Below are 15,078 nucleotides of genomic sequence, written 5' to 3'. Positions count from 1 at the left end.
TTAGATTATACAAGGCTTAGGGGCTGGTGTCCGGGCATCATATTTTACCGTCAGAGTCATTAAGGGAAAAGGTTTATGAGCTTGGTCATGCAGGACTTAGTTAAGGCTTGTTTATATGTGTGTCTTAGTGGTGAGGTGAGACTGTCCATTAAAACTGGAAGGGAAGAGCGTCATGTAAGGGGGAAGGGAGGGGCTACTTACTGGGTGAAGAGACCGGAACAGCAAGGGAAGGAATGGGTAAGAGGAGCAAGGTTTAAGGATAGGGAGGTAGATAAGGAAAGGGAGACAGGGACAAGGACAGGGACGAGGACGCCAAGAAACACACTACAACACAGCGAACACACAGAAACACACACACGTAACACACAGTCCGGAGTCACGTTAGTAGATCAGAACCGCTAGGCGTCTGCAGCAATACTAGAGTCCCGCCGAGGCCACCCTGTGTGTGTGTGTGTGTGTGTGTGTGTGTGTGTGTGTGTGTGTGTGTGTGTGTGTGTGTGTGTGTGTGTGTGTGTGTGTGTGTGTGTGTGTGTGTGTGTGTGTGTGTGTGTGTGTGTGTGTGTGTGTGTGTGTGTGTGTGTGTGTGTGTGTGTGTGTGTGTGTGTGTTTTGTGTATGTGTGTGTGTGTGTGTGTGTGTGTGTGTGTGTGTGTGTGTGTGTGTGGTTCCCTCGCTGAGCACCCTCCCGCCCACACACGCACGTGCTTGGTGGCGGCGGCAGAGCATCGCTATGCCACACTGCCTCACGCTACGCTACGTCAGAACAGCCGCCGCCACCGCCGCCTCCCCGGGCCGTGGCGCCGACCACTGGCACTTTGAAATGGGCCGTTTAGGAGGCACTCTGAACATTTCCTTGGCTACAAATGATGGGATTGTGTAGCTCGGTCAGCGCCTCGCTCCGGGGGGCGGGTGATAAGCTGCAGTTATTGCCTCCTCTCCTACGGGGTACGGCGCGCCTTCACGGCTGGCAAAGGTTTGGCTGAGGTTTTTCTGAGTGACCCGGAGACAAAAGCCTCCTAGCCTTGCCCCGCCCCATGACTGTGGGCGAGGCGAGCAGCCCTGACCAGCCATGAAAGACGCTCCGCCCCTTTACCTCCCAGACACACCCAGTCCCCGCGGCAGACGGTTTCTGCCTACCTTCTCCTCAGTCTCCACCTACATGGACATGGAATACAACAAAAGGTTTGCATTAGTAAATATGTCCTCAGCTGTGTGCTCCATTAAGCTACTCGTGTCCTCCTACGGTTTACATCTATGGAGAGGCTGTACACTGTTATAGTGCTCTTACCTGAAATCAATGTGTATTATTATAAAGAAAATAGTATGCTATGTATCCCGTTGTCTGGAAGTTAACATCTATTTGCAAAAACATAAGAAAAACTGTTGTTCCTTTTGAACAATTCATGCAAGAATTTAACTATGTTTAAAAGGTTTTATGAGACTAAGTTTAAAAAGTGAAAACGTTAAAGCTTATACTATATTATGAGTTTCCATGATGTCATTTAAATCACCTTTTAAAAAATAAACTTAAAAGTACGTCATGCAGCAGGCGGCAGACTACTGGCGGGTTAGGGCGTCAGTGAACACTCGGCCATGGTCGGACGGACGGACGGACACGACTCAACACAACAACACTGTGACACACCACTTGGTCCTCCCTTTCTTCCTCCTCAGTACATCACACCGTGACTCGAGTGGCAGCAAAAACTCCACGCACACACACACACACACACACACACACACACACACACACACACACACACACACACACACACACATAGATACATCCAAGAATCCCTACACTCATGTACACGCGGTCCTTTCCGTCACAGTCCCCAGAGGGCAGCGGCAACAATGTGGCCATGAGGACGAGGCGACCAGGCAGCGGTGCGGGGAATGGGAAGGGTTCATGCAGCACCCGGGGGCACGCTGGGCTGGGACGTTTACGGGTGAGGCAGAGCAGCGTCACATTTGAAAATAATTACCACTGGGGGCCTAGCGGTGCCTTCGCGTCACTTATTGACAAATGTGTCTGCAAAAAGCAGTAGTAACAGGAAAGTCTAAAGTGAAATGCAAGGATCGTAGAATTTCTTGCCATACTATAAACTATTTTTTCTTGATTTGCTTAAAAGAAAACTGGTAAAGAGAAATGAACGAATAAAAAATTAAAATTAAGAAACTAATAAATGGCTGCAATTCTAGTGAGTCAACAAACATAATGAAGGGAAGCCGTGGAAGGACATTCTACTGAGTGAGTTCACGATGGTCAAACGTGCACGAACTTCACTTCTTTAAATGACCACGGATTCTTTTTTTCGTAGGCGTATGGTGACTCACACGATATCAAAATTATTTTACAAGGCTGTTGCTGCGCTACCTCGGTCCCCCCAGCGGCGCCTTGCTGACTGGGCGGCAGCATCCTCATGTTAGCGGTGTGCAGGGTTAATCTGGGACATCGCGGCATGGTGCTGTGCGGCGCCGGGCGAGAAGCGGCAACAGCAAGTCAGAGAAGCAGCAATGTACCACCAACACAACAACAACAACAACAACAACAATAACAGGAACAGGAACAACAACAACAACACGGAACAGGCCAAGACGAGGCTAGGCGGCGTACATAATAACAATGCTAAACACTTTCAACGCTGCGTTTACTCACACAGTTCCCTTAAACTTCCAAAGATAAATTTTATATCTTATTCATGGCTTAAAAAAAACCCATGAAGGATTAGAACTAACCAATTCCTCTCTAAAAACTTGAAATAAGCACATTTATTCTCTAGAATCTCTAAAAGAAACTGTTGCTGGTGTGCTTTTCAAACACTGCAGGAGCAGAACTGTTTTCTATGACTACAACAAACGTGGAACATTTAACGATGACTCATGTACTACTCATGTCTTTTGAGACACTGTAAGACAGAGGCAAAATATTTTCAGCCTTTAGTTATTTGACATTCTATACTTGAAAAAAAGAGAGAATATATATATATATATATATATATATATATATATATATATATATATATATATATATATATATATATATATATATATATATATACATAATTTCTACATCTTATACTGTACACCGTCTAGCTGTTCTAGTGCGTGCGTTAGTGTAGTTACAGGGTAATGGGGATGAACGTCCACACACACACACACACACACACACACGGCCAACACTACATCACGACACATTTTTCGCTATCACGACAAAGAGTAATAGTTTTTGCATACTACAAAGTCTGTTCGTTCTTGTCTTCCTTGATTACTGTTAGTTTTGTTCGCATTTCCTTAGCTATTTACTGTTAGTTCTTCGCGTAGTGCTGACTTCATGAATTAGTTACTGACGTCCGCCGCTTTCTTCCTTATTTACGGTTAGTTTCGGTGGCCTGCTTCCTTGTTTACCGACGAGAGGTTCCGAGAGAAAATGTGGAGACGGTAAAATGTTCTCCTTCAGGCCACGATCCTGTTGTCTTCTGATTTACGTTTTCTTTTTGTGTGTAAGCTTTGGTATATGTTCTTGTAAGCAATTTTAAATTCTGTGGCTTTATTGTTTAAGATTGAATTGGTAATCTTTTTTTTTATATAATTTTATCTTAATGGTAGCTTTATATGCGTTTGCTTTATATGCATCACTTACGATGCACGGTTGTCTTCTTACTTAGGATTTTATGAGTCATTTAGTTTCGATTGGAACTGATTTACATTTCATTTTAATTTCATTATTTAGTTTAGATTTAAAACTAATTAAATTCTTTATTTAGGTCGTAGTTTATATTCATTTTTTTTTATTATTACTTAGTTTAATTTTAAAGCATAACTTTAAACCTTATATGGTTAGAGACTGGATTTACAGTCTGCGTTTAGCTTTGCATTTAGTTTTGGTTTGTTTAAGCGTGTTAGTTGCGTCGTTTAGAGTGTGTTTAGTGGCTCATTCTTCAACGATACAAGACGCAGGACACGACGCCAGGTGAGTGGCGGCAGGCGGGGGTTAGCGAGTACAAACCTGCAGATCCGCTTTCTTTTTCGCCTCGACCTTTTTCAGCTCGATCTTTTCCTGCTCGTCACTGCCATCCGGCAGCTTACCCTTTCCCAGCTTGAGCTTTCTTGCCTCTTCCTCCTCCTTGGCCTTTTGCCCGGGCACACTCAGCTTTTTGGTCTTTAGTTTTTCTGCCTCGGAGGCCTTGGCCTCCTCCTCCTTGGCCTTCTGGATCTTTTGGAGGCTAACCTTTTCGGCCTCCAGCTTGGCCTGCTTCTCCTTTGCCTCATATTTTTCCAGCTTGACTCTTTCGGATTCCAGGTTGAGCTCCTCTTCCTTAGCCGAGTATTTGCGCAGCTTGGCCTTGTCTCCCTTAAGGTCCAGCTCAGTTTCCTTCCCCGGGACCTTCCTCAGCTCTCCTTGCTGCGCCTCCTCCTCCGGATCTTTCTCTTTGCTCTTCACCTTTTTGAGCGAGACATTGAACATCTCGTGTTTCTCTTCCTGCTTGGGTATTACCCGCCTCTTGGGCTTAGGCTTGGGCTGAGGGTTTCCCGCAGGTTCATCCTTTTTCCCTGTATTGTCCTCCTTCTTCTCAGGGTTCGCAGGGTTGTCCTCTTTTTTCTTTGGGGGCTCCTCAGCCTTCTTCTTCGGCTTTTCTTCCTCCTTAACGCAGGGGACAATAGTATGTGAGCAAAGACCCTGACAACACTCACCAGACCATGCCCACACCATCCTCTCACGCTCCTGCACCCTCAGACAGATCGAGAGTGTGACGTCACGTTAAGACAAGACCAACCCACTAATGGCAGACCGAGGAAGAAAACGCTAAGACTCAGGTGGCCAATGGGAGGCCAAGAAAGGAAGAGACAGGCAGAGTCCAGTAGTAGAAGACGCAGAGAGGCAGAGCCCACTGATGACAGGCCGCCGGAGGTAGAAGAGTCAGGACAGGCAAGAGCCCCATAAGAACACGAACGAAACAAACAGAACCCATCAAAGGAGCGAAAGACAGACGGACGGATGGAGAGAAAGACAGACAGCAATGCGTGACGTCACACTCGTCCGATTCAGGGGTACAGAGGCGGAGATACAGACGAGAAATAAGAGGAAGAGATGTAAGGACGACAACCTAATAGTAATTGTCGCGGAACGAACACGACACGGACATCTAGCGTTATGGTTTTGTTTTGCTTGGCATGAATTTAGTTCCCATCTCAGACATGCAATTTAACTAGAGAACATATTAAGTTATGATTTTAATGCTGTTTTATCTCAATTAAAACATTAAAAATTATTCTCATTACTTTCTTAACTAAAGGAAAGTTCTATGGTAGTATATCCTCACTAGGCTCATGAGAAACATATTATCTTACTACTTAAAGTAAAAAATGCCTAGACAATAATAATTATAACCTTTGATATAAAAAAAATAAAATAAAGACGTTACATGAGAAACCAAACTTAATGAAATCAAAACACGGTACCTTTTCCTCCTTCTTCTCCTCCTTGACTTCCTCCTTCTGTTGGCAAAGAAAAAAGGCGGAGGATGGGTTAGTTCCGGTTACCTGCTATGCCTCGACCTACCAAACCATCCAATTAGTTAGTCTCTACCTACATACGGCCTACCAACCAACCAACCAACCATCGGCAGCAACCTCTACCACAAACCATAAGGGAAATGACAGATAGTAGCGATAAATCATATATAAACCAACTCTAATATCAAGCGGAGATCTGTAGCTGGAGGGGAGGGGGGAGGGGAAGGATGAGAGGAACTGGGTAAGAGCAGCATAAATATCTGAAAAAGAAAATAGGTAAATAAAGATTTGGTTGGGTGTCTGTTTTTAGACATTGTTTATGAAATGTGTCAGGAGCTGTGGGTTGAGTCTTTCGTTTATGTTGCGAGAAATGCAACTCTTCAGGTGGTTTAGTTAGGTGGTGCTCCAAGGCCTTTAGGTTCAGATCACTTTAGCTTCCAATTAGGGGCGTTGTGCTTTAGGAGATCCTCTTCTTGGGTTCATGCGGTGTTAGCCGGCTGGAGGAAGGTGTCGGGTGGAGCGCAACAAAAAATAAATAGAAAGAGCGAGAGGAAGAATGCGAAGAACCAACGAGAGCGAGATACAAAGAGATCGACTGCTACCCACACCAGGCTGGCCGCGGGGGAGAGCCGCGCCCCGGAGGTCTTTTGGTACCACCCACCTCACACACGCAGGCAAAACAAAAATAAAAAAAATAATAAAAAATAGAAAAAAAATGCAAAAAAAAAAAACGTAAAAAAAAAATCTGAGTATCCCAAAATATAAAAAATGTTTAGGATATATTCTTGTCTTGTCAGAATATCAAAACTGTTTCAGAGGCGAGCACAAAAATAAAAGTTTAAGGAATGCAATTTAACTGTTCCTCCCCTCCCTCCCTGCCCCTAAAAGACCTCCGGGAGCGGGGCGCCCCACCAGTAGCCTCTCACCCTACCGGGGAGTCATCCTCGCCAGCAGGAGGGCCACCAGTGCCAAAGAGCTCCTGTAGGTATCGCTCCATTGGGGTTAAGCCCTCAGAGCCGGCGGCGGCTTTAGGCGTGTACGGGGCGCTATCCATGTCGTCGTCCAGGTTCTGTTGGGGCGTAGCAGCGGGAGGAGGCGTGGGCGGCTCCTCCTCTTCGTCGGTTTCCTTGATGACTGACGTGAGAAGTTGGTGTTTGCCGAGCGACCGGGACTTGAGGGCGTCCTTAGGTTTAGTGGTGAGTGATTGTGTTGGAGGCGGAGCGGGGGGCTGGGGGGCGGGGGGCTCTTCTTCACTTACCTCTGGTTGCTTCTTCAGTGATGCTGGGGTCTTAAACGTCCCCTTCCCCTCCACCTGCGAGGTCTTCCTCTTCTGCGGCTCCTGGTGTTCTTTCCCAGTAAACTCGGCGTGTGGCTCCGCGTCCTTCGGTTTTTTCTCCTGAGGCGGTTTCAATGTAGCCTCGCCATGGACAGGCTTTGAGGGCTCCTCTTTCTTGTCTTTACCCTTTGGGGCCGCTGGGGTCTTTAATGTCGCCTTCCCCTCCACCTCTGAGGTCTTTCTTTTCTGCGGCTCCTGATGTTCCTTTCCTGTGAATTCCGCGTGAGGCTCCTCGTCCTTCTGTGTTTTCTCCTGCGGGGGTTTTAAAGTTGCCTCGCCATGGACAGGCTTTGAGGGCTCTTCTTTCTTGTCCTTTGTGCCTTTACCCTTAGGTGCTGCTGGGGTCTTTACTGTCCCTTTTCCCTCCACCTCAGAGGTCTTTCTCGTCTGCGGCTCTTCGTGTTCTTTCCCTGTGAATTCCGCGTAAGGTTCCTCGTCCTTCTGTGTTTTCTCCTGCGGGGGTTTTAAAGTTGCCTCGCCATGGACAGGCTTTGAGGGCTCTTCTTTCTTGTCCTTTTTGCCTTTACCCTTAGGTGCTGCTGGGGTCTTTACTGTCCCTTTTCCCTCCACCTCAGAGGTCTTTCTCGTCTGCGGCTCTTCGTGTTCTTTCCCTGTGAATTCCGCGTAAGGTTCCTCGTCTTTCTGTTGTTTTCCCTGCGGCGGTTTTAAGGTTGCCTCGCCATGGACAGGCTTTGAGGGTTCTTCTTTCTTGTCCTTTGTGTCCTTTTCCTTTGGCGCCGCTGGGGTCTTTATTGTCCCTTTTCCCTCCACCTCTGAGGTCTTTTTCTTCTGCGGCTCCTCGTGTTCTTTCCCTGTGAATTCCGCGTAAGGTTCCTCGTCCTGCGGCTTCTCCTCCTGAGGGGGCTTCAAGGTTGCTTCACCGTGGACAGGCTTCGAGGGCTCTTCGTCTTTATCTTTTGGAGACTTTTCCTTCTTATCCTTGACTTTGGTATCTTTTTCCTTAACTTCCTTTTCCTTGAGCTCCTTTACCTTCGTCTCCTCTTTTGTCTCCTCCATTGTCTCTTCTTCCCTCGTCTCCGTTTCTTTAATTTCCTGTTCCGTTTCCTTTACCTTTATAACTTTTTCTTTTGTCTCCTTTTCCTTCTTCTCTTTTTCCCTCACCTCCTGTTCTTTTTTCTCTTTTTCTTTGGTTTCTTTTTCTTTCGTCTCTTTCCTATCATCAAAGGACTTCTTACGTGTTGGGGTCTTCTCTGGCTGCTTCTTCTTGCCCGTGATGAATTCCTGGAGAAGAGTCGCCAGTATGTCTCCCCCGTCATCGCCATCGTCTTCCTCTTCCTCCGTCTCCGGCTCATAGATCGCCGGCGTCGACAACTTGGGCTTCAGGAGCGGCTTTTCGGGCGGAATGTCATCTGGCTCTTCGCCCCAAATCGAATCGAGGTCCTTGGAAGTCTTTTTGGCGGGCCCTTCTTTTTTAGGCTCCGGTTCCTTCGCCTTGGCGCCCGTTTTCTTTTCCTCAACCTTCTCCGTGGTCGAGGTTTTCTTCTTCGGTTCCTCTGGTTTCTTTTGAGGTTCAGGTTTCTTTTTTGTCTCCTCTACTTTTTCGTCCACTTTCGAAGACTTTCTCTTTATTTCTTCCTGTTTTTTCTCTTCGATGGTCTCTTTTTTCTCCTCCGTTTTGCTGATCTTTTGCTTCTTGGCTGGCTCCTCTTTCTTCTCCACTTTCTCTTCCACTATTTCTTCCTCCATTCTTATCTTCGAATCCTTTTTCTTTTGATCTTTTTTCTTCTCCTCCTCTTTCTTTTCCTGTTTTGTTACCACCTCTTCGTCTTTCGAGACTGTCTCAGTTACCATTATTTCTTCTTTCTCCTCTACGAGCTACATGTAGAGGAAGGAAAAGGAAGGGGTGGATGAAGTACATATACAAGTGAAAAATTTAACCCTATAAACCCGTGCCGGTGGCGTGTCTCGCCCTGGGATTGGCTGTCACCAGCAGAAGCAACGCAAGGGTGTGATACTAACATGAAAATGCAGAATACTTAACATTTTTTTCAGTAATAAAACCCAAATGAAACAAATTCAAAACAACTCAAATGGCAAAAAACACATATTTTGCAAAGGTTAGGCGATTTTTTCGTAAATTATTTTCCAGCTGGTGAGGACACAGCACACCCTCGCGGCTCTGCTAGCCCTGCCTACCTGCCTGCCTACCTCTCCTGCCAGGGCCGAGGACACGCCGGGCACCACGCGAGAGCAACTTACGGTACTCTTCGTGCCTGAGGCTGGCGTCACACAAGGCACAGTTCATGTATGTTGAAACATGCAGTGGACGCCAGCCTTTGTTTAAACAGTATTTACAAACGTGCAGGACAGTTTATGGATTCCAGTACTTCATTCAGTGAAGCAAAACCAATGAGAGTGAACGAGAATGGAGTATAAAGAAATATTCTACAAACATATGAACCGGATTTTCTTTAAAATAACATTTAGCTGGAGTCTTGTTGCAGTGAATGAAGTATTACGGTAACTAGCAACTGGGAGTAAATATTAAACCATTCAAGGTGACTGTCTCATATTGTGATCCCTTCAGAGTAACTTGACGGAGAAGCCACGCCCCTGCACAGATCTTCCACCAATCACTTGCAAACCCCAGAAAATATCGCTAAAGCAATCTGATGCCAATATAAAAAGACCAAGGGTAATATTTCAATCTGTAAAACCTCCTCCATCAAAAGAGGTTGAAAGAAGTGGAGCGTGTCCGCCAAATTAACCTGAACAGGACTTGTTTGGGAGGGAAGGACTGGCAGAGATAAAGCCTAGTTAATATCACTTTAACATCATGACATGGACTTGAGTTACCAAGGGAAAAGAGGGACGATTAATGACACTGAAGGGACTCAATCAACATTCAGGAAAATAGTCATCCAAGGCTTTATCCTGAAACTCACACTATTTCTAAAATCAATAATAAAAACATTCACACAGTTTAATAGTGAGAACATGGGTATTATTTAACTCTCACATACATATAAAACCACACAGACATACATAGACACATTCACTCCCACCCAACACACAAACACAACACAAGCACACACAAACAACCCATTAGGAGAAGTGCCATAATTAGCGAATCACCCATGTGGGAAAAGGGAATTAAAGTTTGCTTAGGAAGGTGGGGACAACATGATTCTTTAACTTATCAAGAGTCATAGGCTGCCCTACAACACGTGATGGAAAGGAGGGTGGGGTGGGTGGGGGACAGCTCATGCTTGAAACTTCTTGTATACTGTTTTAGGGACAAGGGAGTAAACTAGAGGAAGGGGATGATACAGGACACTAGTGGGCAGTCATGCCAACTTTAACATCACAGAGATACATAATCTGCCCTATACGTGGGAGGGATCAAGACATGCTGAACACTAGACGATCACTAAAGGGCAGTACTTTAGGGGGGAGTTTAAAGGGTAAAACCTGTAGAGCAGTCTGGTGGAGAGGGAGACGCGGAGGGGGACACATTTACCAAACCAGGTGTTTATATGCTTACCTGAAATAGAAAATAAAGAATACATTTAATATAAGGAAGGAAAAAGGGAGTCATCAAAATACCTCAACCTGTAATATTGTATAAACGTATATACCAAACACAAGGATATATATTGTCTTTAGGGGGCGTCAGAAGGTGTTTACAGATCCAGAAGAAGGAGTGTCTGGGTGTTGGGTTACAATTACACTTGTCATGGTCTAGTGTGGACCGAGGCGAAGGGTTATTAGAAGAAATATTGAAGATTCTTAGAGCGGAGGATGAAAGGCATCGTAACCGTGGTAGGGGTGATAGTTGTGGTGGTGGTGGTGGTGGTTATCGTGGTGGTGGTTGTGAAGAAGTATGGAAGGTTCGCAGTTTAGGATGAAGGGCAGTGGTGGTTGTGACAGTACTTACAGTGGAAATGAGTGCTGTGGTTATGATGGTTGCGGTGTTGCTGATGGCTGTGTGAATGTTATGATTGTTGTGATTCATGAAGGTGGTGGTTGTGGTACCGTGTCTGGGTGGTATGGAGAAAACGGTGAACAGTGGCTATGGCAGTGACAATAGTTGTGATTATGACAGTTCCAGTAGTGGGAGATAAGGTATGAGTATGTTGGTGAGAATGGTGACGGTTGTGGTCGTAGCGGTGAATGTGGTTGAAAGAGTGGTTAAAAAAGAATGCCTGTGGAGTGTATGGTGGTATTGGTGATGCTGTTGGTTGTGGTTGCAGTAATGGTAGTAGTGGATGAATAAAATAGTGATGAGCAAAAGAAGTAGTGGTCCCAACAGTATTAGCAGTGGTAACAGTGCATTGAAAAGATACTGGTGAACGTAATGGTTGTGGTATTGGTAAAAGTGATGGCTAAGTAGTTCTAGTTGTGGCTGTTAAAGTAGACGTGGAAAATAGCGATAATGGTGACGGTATCATAAGTAAAATTAGTGGTAGACAAAGTTACTGGTTGGGTGAGTGGTCAAGAAAAGTGGTGGCAGTGGTCGTTGTGGTCGTTGTGAGTGGCTTGCTAGTAAGTCTGTTGTGAGTGGGTGTGAGTGGCTGTGAGTGGCTGTGAGTGGCTGTGAGTGGTTGTGAGTGGCTTAGAAATCAATAAACGTTATACGCAAAAAAAAAAAACTTTCGTTGGAGCGTTAAAACAAAGAAAACGACAGAAGTGCCGGAGTAATAGATTTTCTTCTTTCCTCACTACGAGTTAAGTAAATAAGTACATTGTTAGCCATGTTCCGCAGCACTAAAGAAGAAAATGAGCTTCAAATAGTTAATAAAAAGTAGCGAAATAAAAAGACGCAAAGGAAATGACGATAACATATTAAAAAGGAGACAAATAAATAGTAACGTCGAGAAAGGAACAACAAATGGAATAAGTAACAGAAATAATCATGATAATTATTTCTGCACTCTATTGAAGCCGCTGGAAGTGTTTAGCAATGAGGCGAGCGAGCGTTGGGCAGGGCTATAAAAAGGGGTCTTGGCGTCCGGGAGTCAGTATGTTCCCACCTTCTTCGTCGTGAGGGAAGTCTTCCTCTTTTCCTCAACTTTCTTTTTCTCTTCTTCCACCTTCTTCTTTTCCTCTACCTTTTTCTTTTCTTCTACTTTCTTCTTTTCTTCTTCCACCTTCTTCTTCTCCTCTACCTTCTTCTTCTCTTCTACTTTCTTCTTTTCTTCTTCGACCTTTTTCTTCTCTTCAACCTTTTTCTTTTCTTCTACTTTCTTCTTTTCTTCTTCCACCTTCTTTTTCTCTTCTACTTTCTTCTTCTCTTCTACTTTCTTCTTTTCCTCTTCCACCTTCTTTTTCTCTTCTACTTTCTTCTTCTCTTCTACTTTCTTCTTTTCCTCTTCCACTTTCTTCTTCTCTTCTACCTTCTTCTTCTCTTCTACTTTCTTCTTCTCTTCCTCTTGCTTCTTCTTCTCTTCTACTTTCTTCTTTTCCTCTTCCACTTTCTTCTTCTCTTCTACCTTTTTCTTCTCCTCTACTTTCTTCTTTTCTTCCTCTTGCTTCTTCTTCTCTTCTACTTTCTTCTTTTCTTCTTCCTGCTTCTTCTTCTCTTCTACTTTCTTCTTCTCTTCTACCTTTTTCTTTTCCTCCTCTTTCTTCTTTTTCTCTTCTACTTTCTTCTTTTCTTCCTCTTGCTTCTTCTTCTCTTCTACTTTCTTTTTCTCTTCCTCCTTCTTCTTCTTCGTTTTTTCCTCTTCCGTCTCTTCCATTGAGATATCTTCCTCCTCTTCTTCATCATCCTTCTTTTCCATCACGGTTTCGTCGCTTTCTTCTCCTTCTTCGTCCTCCTCCTCCTCCTCCTCCTCTTCTGTTTCTTCCTCTTCTTCCTCCTGGTTGTTTAATTGTGTCATTATGTTTCATAGGAACAACAAAAATAATAAGAATGATAAAGTACAATGTAATCTGTTCATTATAGAATTATATATTTACTTGTACTTGATAAGTATTTGCATCGGGTTATGTAATTCCAAGAACATTATTTTTTGGCTAGCTGTTCGGCAGTGCTCTTTTTATCATGGAAATATAAGTGATGCTTTTGAACTTAATTTTATTTTATTCGAATTCAGAATTACTTTGTGGGGTGCGCGAAATTAAGGTAGTTTTTTTTTCTTTCAATTTAAAAAAAATGACATGGCAGAGGAAATTGCAGGAATTTTCCATTTTTTACAATTTCTTGGATATAAGTCATGGCGGAGTAAATTTGACAGTTTCAAAAAAAAAAAAAAAAAAAAATCTTTTGAGTCGGCCTAATTTTCATCTGGGTATGATGGAGAACTAAATATGTTAAGGAGGAGAATATAAATATGATTTTTCTATCTGTGTTTGTAAGTGGTAAAGATTTTTGTCTGTGATTCAATCAGTAAAGCATGAAACTGAAAACATCTGTAGTTGTATAAAGGTGATACAGGTGTAGAGAGAGGGAGAGACAGGTAATAAATCCAGAGGGGGCAGCCTGGGAAGGGGCCTGGCTGACTAGGGGAATGCTATCACCTGAGGCGGAGACAATAATAGATAACAGACAGGTGGGAGGGACAAAGTTGCCAGACTGTCTTACTCAGCCTCTTATATTTACCAACTTCCGACCCCAAAACTGTCTCGTGGACCCCAATAAGGAGATTCACTTATAATTATCGTTAAAATAGTTAATTCCTGATGTTTCTTGGTAAGAGTTAGGCGTCAGAAACCGGTAAATACTATGCTCTGAGTACGACAATCTGGCAACGGTGGGGGAGGGTATTACTGAAAGGGTTCAAAGTATTACAGAAAAGGAGGAGGTGGGCGAGGTCTATTAAAGAGATTCTAATCAACCAATAGGGAAGGAGTAGGTGGGCGGGGTCTACTAAAGGGATTCTAGATAACCAATAGGGAGGGAGTAGGTGGGCGGGGTCTACTAATGGGATTCTAGATAACCAATACGGAGGGAGTAGGTGGGTGGGGTCTACTTATGGGATTCTAGATAACCAATGGGGAAGGAGTAGGTGGGCGGGGTCTACTAAAGGGATTCTAGGTAACCAATAGGGAGGGAGTAGGTGGGAGGAGTTGGGCGGGGCTTACCTTCTTTTCCTTCTGTTGGTTGACGGCCGGGTGACGAGGAAAAAGAAAAGGAAAAGACGGATTATTAGCAAAGTACAATATTACAAATGTCATGAAGTCACTAAGATTGAAAAGATTGTTAGTTTTCATTTTTTTTGTGTCTCATATCTTGCTCACCTGACTTTCTCCTCTCTCCAGTCTCTCTAGCTTCACTCTCCTTCTCCCCGCTCATTACTTACCTCCTCCAGCATGGTCTCCGTAATCTCGACAGTGTTGGAGGTGGTCTCTCCCTTCTCGTTCTTGGCGACCATCTTGTAGCTGCCGCAGTCCGACTTCTCCGCGCGGATCATCTCCATCTGGACCACGTACTTGCCCTCGCCCTCCTGTGCCGGGGTGAAGAGAGAGAGAAGGTGAGAAGTTGTAGTGTTTTGGGGTTTAGATGTGTGAGGTTGTTGGGTTTGTGACGGAGTTATTTTTGTGGAACCATTTTTTTCCTTTCTTTTCTCTTTGTTATTCCAGCTGTTATTCGTTGCGTGTTTTTTTGTTATTATTTAATGTTGGTTTCATTCGTTTGTCTATTGTTCATATTTTCTTCATTTCCTCCTCCTCCTCCTCCTCCCGTCACTCACCTCGTTGATGTTGATGCAGTGTCGGCTATCGAGGCGGACCTTGGTGGTGTCCCTGAACCAGTTGCAGGCGGGTTTGGAGGTGGACATGATGATACACTCGATCAGGATACGACGGTTGATGATGGACACCACCTTGGGCTGCTTCTTGATCGTCGGGGCAACTGGTGGATAGAAAGAAAGAGTTGACATGATCGTCGGGGCAACTGGTGGATAGAAAGAAAGAGTTGACATGATCGTCGGGGCAACTGGAAACGGGATAGAAGATAGTTGACTTATTTTTTTGTTTTTCGTTATTTTTTTCTCACGAGTTGCTTTCATGGCTGCAAAAAAAAAAAAAAAAGATGGCTTGGTTGCTGTTTTTCGTGGACTGATTAATTTTATTGAGGTGTAATGATTTTTTTTTTCGAACTCTCAGGCGTTGAGTGATGTCAGGACTTAGTGCGGTATCGTCAGACGCTCTCGCCTCTCACATCAACTATTTCCAAAGGCCAAGAAGGAGGTCAGTGGGGCTGCAACGAGTGGCTTTTTAGGTTCACGGTACAGCAGAAGGGTCAAACTACCACCAGGGTCA

The 15,078-nt window shown here is 44.4% G+C and overlaps 1 protein-coding gene across 1 annotated transcript in view; it reads right to left on the bottom strand.

The window, feature by feature from the left end:
- The window catches only part of LOC126983825 (twitchin-like), a 194,813-nt gene that overhangs the window by 119,920 nt on the left and 59,815 nt on the right, over positions 1 to 15,078 (bottom strand). Inside the window, exons 14-20 of the mRNA XM_050836955.1 lie at positions 14,508 to 14,668; positions 14,114 to 14,261; positions 11,847 to 12,652; positions 6,448 to 8,688; positions 5,463 to 5,498; positions 4,009 to 4,644; positions 1,137 to 1,154 (exon numbers count right to left, since the gene is read on the bottom strand). Coding sequence (XP_050692912.1) covers positions 1,137 to 1,154; positions 4,009 to 4,644; positions 5,463 to 5,498; positions 6,448 to 8,688; positions 11,847 to 12,652; positions 14,114 to 14,261; positions 14,508 to 14,668 — 4,046 coding nt within the window. The remainder of the gene's footprint in view (positions 1 to 1,136; positions 1,155 to 4,008; positions 4,645 to 5,462; positions 5,499 to 6,447; positions 8,689 to 11,846; positions 12,653 to 14,113; positions 14,262 to 14,507; positions 14,669 to 15,078) is intronic.

This window comes from Eriocheir sinensis, chromosome 55 (genome assembly GCF_024679095.1).
Source record: "Eriocheir sinensis breed Jianghai 21 chromosome 55, ASM2467909v1, whole genome shotgun sequence".
NCBI classification, from domain to species: Eukaryota; Metazoa; Arthropoda; class Malacostraca; order Decapoda; family Varunidae; genus Eriocheir; species Eriocheir sinensis.
The sequence above is the reverse complement of the archived record's forward strand: the minus strand, read 5'-3'. Positions and strand labels throughout refer to the sequence as shown.